Source organism: Copadichromis virginalis, linkage group LG9 (assembly GCF_057382275.1).
Source record: "Copadichromis virginalis isolate Kocher_CV1m ecotype Utaka linkage group LG9, C_Virginalis_male_GT1.1, whole genome shotgun sequence".
In the NCBI taxonomy this organism is placed as follows: Eukaryota; Metazoa; Chordata; class Actinopteri; order Cichliformes; family Cichlidae; genus Copadichromis; species Copadichromis virginalis.
In genome coordinates, this window is record NC_140626.1 from 34,224,353 (window position 1) to 34,238,341 (window position 13,989).

Sequence of the window (13,989 nt, forward strand, 5' to 3'; positions counted from 1 at the left end):
AAGAATTCACATTATTTTCATAACAAATTAAATAATTCTCAGTGCAGTACCAGAAATGACCACCAGGAGGAAACTGAACAGAAACACACCTGTGAAGATTCGGCCTCAGGCGTTTGAGGGGAGGAGCTTAACTTCAAACACAAAAGGTCCAACTAAAGAAATAAAAATAAATCCAGTTTATTAATAAGAGAAGGGGGCGTGTCCAGCCAATCAGAGCGCATGTCCCATAATAACCCAAACACAGTAGGAGAACTATTTTCCTATAAAGGCCGGTGTAGGTATTTTATATTTTTATTTTTTAATATTATGATTTTTAAATGCAGCATTTTTGTGCTATAAACTGGACCTATTTCGATATTTAAATGTTTTAATGTGTTTATGTGAATTAATGCTGAAGCTTAAAGTCTGCTCAGGTTTAAACCCAGTGCGCATGACAGTGCGAAGCTGTACAATTTATTTTTATTTTTATTCTGAAATATTAAAAATGGTTTATTTAGCTCTTGTTCATCTCGGTGGATAAAGAGCCCGTGAATAATTTTCGCTTTATTGGGAGGAAAAAGGCCTTTCAGACGTTTCAAAGGCATAAAAAAAATCTTGTCACAGAATCATAAAAGAAGGATAAATAATATTAATGAGGGAGGAGAGGAGGAGGAGAGGAGGAGGGGCTTTCTCTCTCTCTTTTCTTTTTTCTCTCCGGACGCGTAAAAACGAGCAGGAAGCGCCGCGCGCACAGAGGACGGAGAGCCGCGCGGAGGGAGCAGCTTCACACTAAAAGAGCAGAAGAAGAAGAAGAGAAAAGAGGAGGAGAAGAAGCGGGGGAGCAGGCGGAGGACTCTGCTGGATGTAGCTGTTTGCGGCTGTTTTGCGGGGAATGTGCGGCTCCTCCGCAGCTGCTCTCCAACTTTGCGAGTCTCTGCTCTCATGCCGAGAGGCGGACGCAGAGGATGGGAGTTACCTGGTCCTCCAGATGCCTCGCGCTCTTCCTGGCTCTGCACATAGGTGAGCGCAGAAAGTCACGCTTTGCGGGTTTTTCTCTGTAATTGCACCAAATTCCAGGATGAAAGCTGCGCTTTTAGACGTGTTTGCAGATGATGAGGAGCTTGTTTCACGTTTGTTATCATGAAAGAATTTTTCTTCTTCTTTTGTGACCTTTAAAGTGTCTCTGTCGCCGCTTTTCAGTCACTTCTCATTTTTATTTCATCGCCTGCAGAAATAAAAGAAAAACGCGAGTTTCGGGTGAAATGTTCTGCTCCTTTGAGTTGTTCTGAGTCTGCGCAGAGCCGAGGCCGTCCGTGGGGCAGATGGAGTGTTTTTTCTGAATCGTGTCGGTGCTGCTGTCCGGACTTTTCTTGTCCCGATGAAGCCGCGCAGACATGTGAGCGGCGGTGGGCTCCACTTCACATTCGGCGCGTGCGCGTGTGCGTGCATGTGTGCGCTAACAAGGGGAATGCCCCCCTCCCTCCGCCTCCTCCCCCTCCCCTCCTCGGTGTCCCACGCTGGACGCGTTTTTATTTGATTTGAATCATTTTTAATTCAAAATGTGAGAAAAATAAAAACACGTTTTGTTTTATTTCGCTCTGATTTTTACGGCCCTTCGTGATTTTTAGTTTCGAGTGTTTGAAGCTTCACAAAAGAGAAAAAGGCCTGAAAAAAAAAGATCACAGAAATGTCGGAGCGGATCCGCAGTGCGCGTGAAACCCGGAGGATGGAGACGGCACGAGCCCGCGTTTAACCCCTGCAGCTGCAAAAAATGAAATGAAATAAAAATAAATTAAATTGAATAAAATATAATATAATACAATAAAATGAGCCGATACATTTCTTGTGGGCAGCCGGGCTCGTGCACGCAGGAACAGCACGTTTGATTTCAGCTTTCACGTAAAAATAAATCAGGTGTTTCCGCGGGATCCGTCTAATAACTGGAAGGAAGGAAATTAAAAATTTCCACGAGCAGAGACGCGGAGATGATTTCTGTTTTTCTGCTGTTGCATAACGACGCTGTGGAGGATGGCTCAGTGTGTGTGTGTGTGTGTGTGTGCGTGTGTGTGTGTGTGTGTGTGTGTGTGTGTGTGTGCGTGTGTGTGTGTGTGTGTGTGTGTGTGCAGAGGGATGCTGAATTATTCAGGACGCAGAGTCCTCGGTGCTGATGTTAGTCAGAGCTCCGAGCAGGAGGTGAAGGAAGATGAGGAATCAAGAGAAAATCCACGCGCGCGCTTTCACGTCCTTCACGCACAGCGGTGACCATCAGAACCGAGCGAGGCCAAAATGCGTGGAATGATTCCACGCAGGTGATTTTTCCCTGCAGGGAAACGTCTCCTCCTCCTTCTTCTTTCACTCACAGAGAATCTGATCTTCGTCCCGTTTTCATGTTTCCGCCGTGAATCTTTCGGCGTCTCCGAAATGCTGCAGTCTGATTGGTCCGAGGTTTGGCGCGCCGCTGCAGCACAATCCTCAAAATCAGTTGAACAATAAATTTATGACATGCACATCGAAAACACGGCTCATGTTCACGTGTTTGGCTGTTTGTGAAACTCACACGTGGGCATCAAATTCAGAGTAAAGATCAGAATCGAAACTGTGGAGATTTTGTGGATTTTTAGGGTTAAAATTTCCGTTTTTGGCGCATTTTTACGCACGAAAATGGCCTCGTGTGTAAAGGAGGTGGGTGTGTCCGCCGCGTGAAGCTACAGCACGCTGCTTTTGGCATGACACACTGCAGGCAACAGTGTGTGTGTGTGTGTGTGTGTGTGTGTGTGTGTGTGTGTGTGTGTGTGTGTGTGTGGACGTGGGGTGAATGAGTGCACGCGTGCTTGATGGGAGGCGTGAACGAAAAAGAGGGAAATTAATTAATGTGCACGACAGCGGGTTCAATCGAACAGGAGTAATAAAAAATAGCAGATAATTATAATAAAATAAAATAATAAATAAATATCATGTGTGTGCGTGGGGGGGGGGTGCATTCTTTTTTTAATGGATCAGAAATAAAAGCATCTTTGGAGATGAGAAAACAGAAATTTCACGCGACAAAAACGAGTCGAAGCGACTGAAATGTGTAAGAAAGAGAAAGAAAACGGGGAAAATATAAAGAATAAAACAAACGCGCGCAGCGGGTTTTTTAAGGCGCAAACCAGAAATAAAAACGCAACTTTTGCGCAAGAAAAATGCTGCAAAAAGCCCCAAATTTACCCCCAAACTGTCGCAAAGCTCCGTTTGGATTTCTTTGATTCTTTATTAAAAATAAATTCCCGATAAAAACGTTAAAAAACTCAAATTTGAGCTTTTGTGAAGCCGAGACTGGGGAGGGCGCGTTTTTCTTTTTTATACACTTAGTTGTTGCAGCCATATCATGCAGCCTATTAGAGATGATGTAATGCTCCAACATACAGCGGGAGAGAGACAATGGAGAGTGAGGGGGAGGAGGGGAGGAGGTGCGCTTTCATTCATTTATTTATTCAGATTAAATTTCGGGAGCAACAGGAAGCAGAAACGTGAAACCCGCAGTGACAAAAATCACGTTAAGTTCAAAATGTTTCCAGAAAGTCGCTGAAGATTAAACATGAGGCAGAATTTAAAAACGCGATTTAGATTTTACTCAAATCAAAGATTCAAAAAAGAAAAAACAGGAATTCGATCTAAAAAATGCAGAATCAGGGTCATCAAAGAAATGCTGTCACGTGCTGCATCCTGACAGGAAGTGGGACAGAATGGGGTTCTTTTAACGGTGCCTCACGCGCATCCTCACGCGCTCGTGTTTCGTCCTCAAACTCTTTAAAGCCAAACACGGATCTTATTGAATCTGCGACCTCCAATAAAGAAAATTCAGCTTTAAAAAAAAGATCTTTTTGTTTCATTGTTGAAAAATAAAAAACATTTTTTCCTTCATCTGACAAACAGCTGCTCGGCTGCTTTTTCTACTGGATCACGTGGTCTGTGGTGCCTCTGCTGGTCATAAGTAATGATTTAATGCTGTTCACTCATTAAACACAGCTGTATAATATTACATTTTTATAAGAAAATGTGTCCGAGGAGGATAAATAAATAACATTTCGTATTATTTTAAATGAAAACATTATTTTATGGAGATTTCTGTGACAATAATTTCATTTAATTTAAACAAATAAAAAGAAATGAAGAGATATTATGGGGACACATGGGAATATTAAATAAATAAACATGTTATAATATTAAAAAGATAAAAACCTTAAAATAAATCCTCCTAAAGCTGATTACAAAAAGTCAAAAATTCAAAAAGATTCTGAAATAAATCCCAGATAAAAAAAAAAGAAATCAATAAAAATTCCAGATGAACAGAGACGAGATGAATCACACTGGATACAAATAGTTTGCTGAATTAATCTGTTGGATTAAAAAAAGATCATCTTAATATTTTGGGGTTATTTTAAAACTAAACACAAAATGTTGTTTAATGAATGAATAAAACAAATTAATACATTTTTATTCTGAAAACATTTAAAACCTTTTAAATAAAAATGATTTTTAAATATTTCAGGTCAAACCGTCAGTACGTTACAATAACAGTAATTTAAATAAGGCTCATCATTAATGCTAATCTGTGTCAGTGTCATCAGAGTATATTTATACATCGATTAGAATAAAAGACATAATAAAATCACAGGTTCACTATCAGCTGATGTGCGGCGTTCAAACCCAGCTCGTTAAACGTAGCTCTGTGCAGATTTAATGAATCAGAAATACGAAGACGCAGAAACATGGAAACAATCAGGAGTTTCATTTTTCAGAGGCAGGTGTGGTTTCTGTCCTAGCACGCCTTCACTGCGACACACGTCACTGGATTTATTGTTTCAGACTAGTGCAACGAAAACGTTTGATCTTATGATCTTATCACTCGAGCTAGCACCCACGCTCTCTAATTATGAAGTAATCAGCTGGAGACAACTGAAGGCCGACAGAGACTGAAATGAGCACAAAGACAAAGTTTGATCGATGGTTGAGCAGAGATCTGAGGTCAGGCTGTAGTTAGTGTAGCTTAGCATGAAGCCTGGAGGATCAGCGAGCCTGGCTTTGACCAAACTCCAGAAATGCATCTTCCAGTTCGCACCTCCAAATCTTCTCTCTGGTTGCACAAAGTAAAATTTAGTCGAGTGAAATGTGCTCGCTGTCTGGCTTTTATTCAGATTACAGAAAGTTCACAAAAGGAGGATGTGCAGTTTGTGTTTGTGACCACAAGGAGGCGTCAGGAACACAAATGTTGTTATTTAAACAGAAACCATTTAAAGGCCAAAAACCTTTAAATGAAGATCTTTGTTAAATTGTTCTTTTATTTTGAAAAACCGCCTGTTTAACCACATGCTTATCCACCTGATTGTAAATATAAAACAAATGAAAGGATTTTAATTATGCAATAACATAAATACAGACTGCTGGTACATTTTCTCCGTGTTGGTAACAGGAAACAAGCTTTTATCTCCAGGTTTTGGTCATCTGCCTCTGAAAGCTGCATTATTGAAGCACTATTATGCTAACAGGAAGGGAACAGAGGGCTTTTAAAGGCTTTTACTCTGAAAATAATGATAGAAAACTGCTGGGAGAGAGCGCAGAGTGAACCAGGCCACTAAAAAGTTCTTTCCTGTTGTTGATCCTCCATAAAGAGGATCCTGTAGTGACCCTAGCTCATCGTGGACATGTGTGGAAACAGGTAGATCCTACGTGGGTGATCAGTCTCCCCCTCGTCCTCTAACAGCCGCGTCTCGTCCTACACGTCACGCCGTGTTAGCCCACGGTTTGATGGAGCGGAACCGGACAGCAGCACCCAAACCAATCAATCAGCCCGATCCCCTGCTTAACGAACCACACGCACGCAGTCACAGAGGTCGTGTAAAGGGGTGTGTGTGTGACTGCATGGGTGTAGGAGGCGTGTCACATTTGGCAGCTTCATAGAGGCGTTTCCCTGTCATGTATGTTAGTTTGCTCTGATGTGTTTCTAATGAGCAGAAGGAATAAAACCAACACAAACTGGAGCTGCGTGATCGTAGCACTGAACTAAGACTCCAGCTCCACATTATAACAGCTTTAAGTCTGTTAGCGCTCCCTGATACACCTGTGAGAACATTTGTAGATTCCACTTCTGTAAAATAATATTAGAAATTTTGCTCTTTTATTCTCAGATTTCACTCTCAGCTGATCTGATCACTCGTGCACTGTGCGGCCATGTTTTCATCTGTTTGTCTTCTATGATCTCCTCTTTGAAAACACGCTGCTCTTTGACAAACATGCTTAAGACCAACGAGTTCGTCTGAAAGGATGTTTGGCTCGCTCCGTTTGCTGATGACTCCGTGTTTTATACGTGATTTGATTTCTGCTCAGTCGGCTGCAGAACGAAGCTGGGAGGGAGACTGTTAACATCTGGACTCGTTCCTTTGATAAAAGAACAGTTTCTATGTGAATGTTTTTAGTTTCTGGTACACAGAGCTGACCCAGTGTATTTAAGACTACATATAGACTGAACAGAAAAGTCTTTCAGGTATTTTTGTCCACCATCATGAGCAGGCGAAGTCTCAAACTAACCGTGAACCAAATTAAATCAGTACAAATGTGGAGTTTCACTGTGAAAGCTGAAAAAAGGTTTAAACTGGGACAAAAAAGATATTTAAGGTTTAGAACAAGATGCAACAGATCTAAAACCTTTGTGCTGTAAGCTCCCACAGTTTGCTTTGATGTAAACGTCTCCATTGTTTCTCACCACTCTTCGTCCTCCTCTTCCTCCCCTGCAGTCTCCGTGTTGCAGACGGTGCTGGTCAGTGCTGGTCAATGTGACTCGGTGTTCAAGGGTTTCTCAGACTGCCTCATTCAGCTGGGAGACAACATGGCCAACTATCCCCAGGACCTGGACGACAGGCAGAACCTGCACCAGATCTGCACGTACGTTTACCACAAACACACACAAACACACACAAACACAACATCGCATCAGCGGGGGCGGGGCTTATAGCATTGATGCAATTTATTTAAAAAAGTAAAAAAATTCTAAGCAGTTTTCTTACAACGGTTGAAGGTATTTGTTTTTTCCCTCTGGATCTTTGTTCCAATAAACGAGTTTGTTTAATTAAATATGTTCAAATATGTCATTTAAAGTCCAATAATGCGCAATCACATAGCAACAATAATTATAGTGCTAAGCTAGGCTACTAAAGGACATCAATCCACGTCTAACAAACCTCTCTGGTCCAAATTATTTCACCCCGTTAATCAATAAAGTGAAAAATATTAAGCTGATGTAAAAGTCAAATCAGTGTGTATAAACAGCAATGAGTCCATAAGAGGTCACAATGAGACGAGAGGTCGTTTCATAGTCTGCGATCAGACTCGCAGAGAAAACACTGCATTCACATAACACAGGAAATGCTGTTAGAGCGATCCTCGCTGCAGTTATTGATTTTATAGTTTCCGTCCTTTTCAAAACTACATGTGACAGTAATGAGTCAGAGGACAGAGATCTGCTCTCGTGTGCCGACAAACTGGAGCTTAGCTGCAGTGGTTTGGTTTTACGGGGCCGTGTGAACTGGTCTGTCTCTAATGCCGAGCCCCATCTGTGACGCCGTGAAGAGTCTGCCACTCTGATCTCACAGAAACCAGTAAGAGTGATTTAACCGCTAACCCTGAGGGGGAAACGGGTGTAGTCAGTGGGGGAGTGCGCATATGTGCAGCCCAGATGACACCCACCATCTTCCCTTTAATCCATCCCACCACCCAAACCGGGTGGGCACCAGATGGCACGCTGCAGCAAGGAGCCCCCACCCCTCCCCGCACACACATGACTTTTTAATTCAGTGACAGCTCCATCACAGCGGTGTTGAGGCGTGGCAGGAGGTGCGCGTTAATACGCCTCCTCACACACACACACACACACACACACACACACACACACACACACACACACACACACACACAGGCGTTAATTGCTCAGAGATGTAGCATCGACACGGCTCAGTTCAAGAGGTCAACATCAATAATAGCAGATTGGAAGATTGGATTAGATATGCTGTGTGTGTGTGTGTGTGTGTGTGTGTGTGTGTGTGTGTGTGTGTGCTGAAGCATGTGTCGCCACATTAACTTGGAGGGGGATGGAAAAAAACTGATGGGACAGATGAGAGAGAAGGACAAAGAAATAAAGAAGAAAACAAGCAGAGAGGAAGAGGAGGAGAAATCAGGCCAAGTGAGCACAGGAGGGAAAAGCATGAGTATTAATATTTTATCAAACTAAGAGAGTGAAGAGGGGAAGACGAGCAGAGGGGGGGCTGTAGTAAAGGAAGGAGACAGCTGACGAGTCATTACCTGCGACGCCCTCCACACATTTTATTCTGTGAAGCTTTAATGCATGACTGTAGTCTCCAAGTGTTAGACTGTAAAAGTTCTACACTCATAACATGAAATAAAGGCCTGTAGATTCCCACAGTGGGGCCTTCAGCTGGATCACAACATGTGTGATCATAAATTCTTATCATTTAAAAACAGCTTCTAAACTTACATGATAAGGTTTCAGGATGAGATGCAAGTCTTTATAATCTTAAAAAGATTTCTTTGGACTGGATCCAGAAACAGATACATACAATAAAAAGGACTTTTTCAGCTTTTGATGCTGAACGTGTCTCAATGTTTACTGCATCATTATCAGTATTACTCAGTATCGTTGCTACAGGTGGACGAGGAGGCGCCCAGTCTAACAGCATCACGTGTAGTGGAGCTTTCCTATAGAACATCGTCTATAAACACGCATGTTTTCTATACAAACATTCATTTGCAAAGTGCCACATGAATTCAAATCGGATAAAAGTGGAACACGTGTGTTTTTACAGCAGGAGCAGAAAACCTACAAACTCAAGCAGGACTTTAACACTTTAAGTAAACATGTAGTTCCTGAATTTGAATTTAGTTTGCAGGAGGCATGACCAGCTGACTCTGTGAGGACGCGGTGTGCAGGCAGTTTCCACCCATGTCGCTGTGGCCACGCCTCTTTCAAACAGATAATTATGGATTCGTGGAGAATAAAAATATGCGGCTGCAGATTTGGGAACATTAAAAACAAAAAATAAATTGCGACCAGTTGGAAGAAACAAAGCTTTAGTTGTATGTGGAGTAAAAACATTAGAATCAGTAAAGCAGCTTCTATTGTAGGCGTGCTCCTGTGTGGAAGCCGCTAAAGGCAGCCAGTGTTTTGCCTTCAATATTGAAGTGTTTTGCTGGGTAATGATGGAGACGGCGGCGCTGTAATGGGCGCAGGCTGCAGCTCTCGAGCTCCAGCTTTGTTTTACTGGAATATAAAAACTAGATGAAGTTCACCGGCTGGATCTTCATAAGCTTTTTCCTCTCTGTGAGTTCAGTGCTGCCAGATTCTGGGATGGTTTCCACTCTTGGCTCTGCTCCTCAGTGTAGCTGATGCAGTCAGTTTAAAAACCAGCCTCCCACTGCAGTCAAAAGCTTGTGGCGTTAATGCTTGCTGTGTTTTCTCCTGCCAGTTACTGGGATAACTTCCACTCCTGTGCCACGACGGCGCTGGCGGACTGCCAGGAGGGAGCGACGGACCTCTGGGATAAACTGAAAAAGGAGTCCCGAAACCTGAATTTCCGCGGGAGTTTGTTTGAACTCTGTGGCGGTGGCAACGGAGCCCCCAGATCTGCCAACGCCAGGGGCCTCGCCTTGGTCCTAACCACACTGCCCACCATACTGACTTGGCTGGCGTTTTAACAGAAATGAGGAAAAACATGGAAGCACAAAGCGAAAAGAAGTAAAAAAAGAAAATAAAGGAAAAATCCAACTGAAAAAAGAAAATAGGACAAGAGTGATAGCTGCTCTTCCAAAATACTTCAAAGTTTGAACTCATCACAAGAAAATACTCCCCGAATGGATTTTTACTGCTAGGTCACCGTACGGCGGCCCAGGTCGCCTTCCTGGGACATCTGCAGGCCGCCGTCCTCCCGGAGCGTTCATCCAATCACACGCAGACGCGACCCAGAGGCCGATAACATGAAATATTCAACACGCCTTTGAAACGATGACAATGATGAAAATCTGATGGATTCCCGTCCGCTTACAACCGTGGAATTACACAGTATTAAAGTCAACCATGAATTATTGATGTTTAGTAGGCTCGGCCTAGACAGCGCTGTGTGACTGCAGGGCGCTGACACTGTATCAGGCTATATATTAGAGTCCCCATGTAGCCCATGGTACATATTCATGTGTAACGCGAGGCCACAAAATCAATAAGACGAGCCAAGGCCTCGAGCCGATTCAGACCTGACGCCTCATTTTCACCACGGACAGATTCTCCTTTTTCTTTTTTTATTACGCCAAGTAGACTCTGTGGTATATTTGATGGACTGAATGCTTCGTGTAATATTTGTACTCGTATTGGCTGTTTGTTGTTTTCAGGCCACGGTCACACCAGCGCTAAATGCAGTCGTAATAACTGGCAGCAAAGACAGCTTACCAAAATTACACATTTTACAGGCAGAAAAACTGCAATGACACTACTGACCTTTGACCCCTACAGCATGGCTCTCAATCAACAGTATTCTTACATTCATAGTGTTGTATTTGGTTGTGGAGCTGGCCGGGTTGCTGCCATGCCACGTTTCTGGTGTGACCGTAGACTTGTTTTTCTTGACCAAACTCTGAGGTGCAGAGATGTGGTGGAGTATCAAGCCTGCTTGCCCTTAAAGAACAGTTTATACTGTTGTTAACGTGCATGATATCAGTTCAGAGACTCTCAAAACATTTCAGGAAATGGGCACAAAAACATTAAATGTTTTATAAGACGTTGTCAGGTTCAAGTTAGTTTTTGCTTCTGTTGGAAGGACACTTGTATTATCTCGATGTTTCATTTCTGTATTATTAGAATTGTTCATTTTGTTACTGCTTTTTGGTGGTAATATAAACTCAACACTTCCTGTAAGAGTTTCAAATTAAAAGCCCTTAAGAAACAATCACAACAAAGAACAACAAAAAGTGAAAATGGCACAGTTACATTTAAGCAACAGCTGATGACAGGTGACTATATATTGTGAATAATAAGGACATACAGCTGACTTTTAACCAAGCATTGCATTATAAATATTATGGACAGCATTAATTTTAAACTCTTTTATTTACAAGTGCATAAAGCACTCAAAAAGCTTAAATTCAAAGTAATAAGCCCTCCTGGGCACCAGCACATAGTGCCAGGTAGTTACTATGCAACATACTAGATGTTTTAATTTTAGCTTTTTAAAAAAGAAATAAAAGATTAATTGCCATTATTTAAGCATTTGTTTATTTATATGCTGGAATTTATTGTGCAACCACTTAAACTCTGTCCATGGTCAGAAAACAATAGTCAAGAAGCAAGCTAATGTTAGCCAGCTAGCTGTAACTTGGCACCTCTGTTTAAAGTTTTCGTAACGTAAACGTATAAAATAATGAACACATGATAAGCTAACAAACTTTGTAATCCAGATCAACCCTACGAGTTTTGATGTGACCGCTAGAGTACTTTACTATGTTGGTTAGCTAACAAGCCAGCATTAGCTAACATTAGCAAGCGGTAAGCTAGCTTGAAGGGACTATTTGGATTCCCACAACTAAAGAAATTTCCTAGACTGAATCTAACTCACTGTTTTGGCCCCACTAGATTAAACGGGCTTTATTCTCGCTAATGTTTGCTAACTTGTTTGTAATCATGTAAAGGTACTTTACCGCAGTTAACAGTTAGAAGAATGACATGATTTAGGATATGCCCAGTTAAACTAAGTAATTATATTATAACAGCAGAAATGTACGTCATATGTAAGAGACATGCATAGCTTATGTCTTACATTTGTTTTCCCAGGTTGTATTTGGAGACAGACTTTATTTATTTATATCAACTGTGCTTCCTGCGATGATCAGAGAGCTACCGTTTAATTAAAAACTACAAAATTCTGTTTGAGAATATAAGCTAGCTGTAACCATATTGTGTCCACACCTCCAAATCTAGCATGACTCAGTGAAGCAGGCTATGCCCAAAGTCGATCAACGTGTAATAACTTAGCAGTATGGCAGTAGTTCAGCTAAGACATGACATTTAAAGAGATTAGAGTAGCTAGCTGGTTGGAGGCTAAAGCAGATAGTATTTGTGTTAGCAAGTAAATTGGATTGCCATGGGTTAGTGACTAAAACATATTACATCAGGTTAGCTAACAGTTTGTATTTGCAGCTAAACCAAACACTGTTTAGCTTTAGCTTCTCCTTCATGAATTACCCTTCAGGTAGAACATTTCCTCACAGAGATGATGATGAATGTCTTAAATCACTGTAGCCAAAACCTTTCTGGTTTATAGCTCGAGAAAGTTGTTACGACGTGCTCATTTCCTGAAATCCCACGAGACCAAGGACTCCGACTGATGGAAACTTGTTTTGGATGTGAAAGTAGCAACACATTGAAATTAACTTTAGTTCCTGTTGGTGGGTGACATCCGCCATCTTTCATATCAGCACAACCACGTGTTAGAAATGAATGACTTTGAGAGCTAAACGGTTACTGCGAGGAGAAGCTGAGAGCAATACGAAGACGCGACTTCATGGCCAGTGTAGCTGAAAAAAAAAAAGAAATCACGAAAAAATGATGATTAAAAAAATCAAACCGTGGCTGAAGAGTGATATGACTGTTGCCATTAAGCACATCCCCCCTTTTCATACCAGTGATCCATACTAGATGACCTTAGCGGTGATATATTTTAGGTCTGTATGTTAGATTAAAAGCAGAGTCCCAACAGTATAGTAGCATCATGAACTACATAAATACAGTAAATGAATTTGAGGAGGGAGTTTATTTCTTTGCCGAGGCACCGACAATGTTTCCACTGCCTTCTGATGAAAAGATGTGTACTTCTGTTTGTTTGTTTGTTGGTTTGTCTCTTTGTTTGTTTATGGGGATGTTGCAAAAAGAGTTTAAAAAAAAATCTTACGAAAATCATCTAAGAAGAGAAAATGTATATGAAAAAGGATTTTAAGAAAATAAAAACTCTATTATAGATAATCTATCCCAGACTTTACAGATTATAGGCCTACTGAGATATTAAAAGATGAATAAATAAATAAAAGATTGCTAAAATGATGAAGAGTATTAAATAAAACGACAACTGTTTGAAAATGATTGTGTGCTGTGGTTTTAATCTGGTTTGCTGAGTTTGAGATGATGGAGCTGGGTTTGGAGTCTTTTCATTATTAATGAAGGAGAGTCCCTGAGCTGCCACATGTCTCAGCTCTCAGTTTATATTGACTGAGACAAAGAGGTTCAGGAGGAAGAGGAAGGGGGAGGAGGAAGAAGGTTGACTGCGTATCCTGCTGAAGACATCATTTGGATAATTCATGCTGCCAAAACCCTCAAACCGACCTGGATTTGATTTTATATGGACCGTTAAGTCTTTAAAATATCTGATGAACATCACAGGATGAAATAAATCTGGTTTTCATGCGTCAGGCGGACAAATTAAAGGAATATTCTCATTAATTTCCTTTTGTTTAACTGTTAAGCAGCATTCAGCATAAGACCTTCAGATCTTCTGATACTTTAATGACAGAACTGTAAAATATTCTTGCTGATGAATGACAACATCAGCAACCTTTTTCCATCTGGGAAATATCAATAGTTGCCCGGTGGATGGACTGAATTTATTTGCTGATTGGAAGCAGTTGCAGTGACCAACTGGTCATCCAAAAGTTGAGCAATAAACGTAACCAATAGGCGACCACGTTCGATTGAAAGGCGATTGCACAGGCCGTCTGGTGGGAGGCAACCTGTCTCCAAACATTCAGTGAACTCTGACTGCTGGCAGTGACTTTTAGATAAACAATTGCCGACTAATTTCCAAACAGATTGCCAACATGTTGCAATCAGTCTGAGTCTGAGCTGATGAGCTCCTGACGTGTTTCACGTGGTTGTATTCTGGTTATATTTCTGTATAAAAGCCAGGATTGTTGCCACATGTGTAA

At 41.5% G+C, this 13,989-nt stretch overlaps 1 protein-coding gene across 1 annotated transcript; it reads left to right on the forward strand.

Moving 5' to 3' along the window:
- The first annotated feature begins 707 nt into the window (after positions 1–707).
- On the forward strand, positions 708–13,147 carry nrn1a (neuritin 1a). The gene is made up of 3 exons (XM_085468855.1): positions 708–999; positions 6,753–6,900; positions 9,495–13,147. The coding sequence occupies exons 1-3, from the start codon at positions 945–947 to the stop codon at positions 9,721–9,723; spliced, it is 432 nt and encodes a 143-aa protein (XP_085324981.1). The 5' UTR covers positions 708–944; the 3' UTR covers positions 9,724–13,147.
- Positions 13,148–13,989: the final 842 nt, after the last annotated feature.

Excerpts from the sequence above, each read along its gene's own strand:
- nrn1a (XM_085468855.1), top strand. The coding sequence starts at position 945 with ATGGGAGTTACCTGGTCCTCCAGATGCCTCGCGCTCTTCCTGGCTCTG. Across the intron at positions 1,000-6,752 it reads CTTCCTGGCTCTGCACATAG|TCTCCGTGTTGCAGACGGTG; the intron begins GTGAGCGCAGAA and ends CCTCCCCTGCAG. Across the intron at positions 6,901-9,494 it reads AACCTGCACCAGATCTGCAC|TTACTGGGATAACTTCCACT; the intron begins GTACGTTTACCA and ends TTCTCCTGCCAG.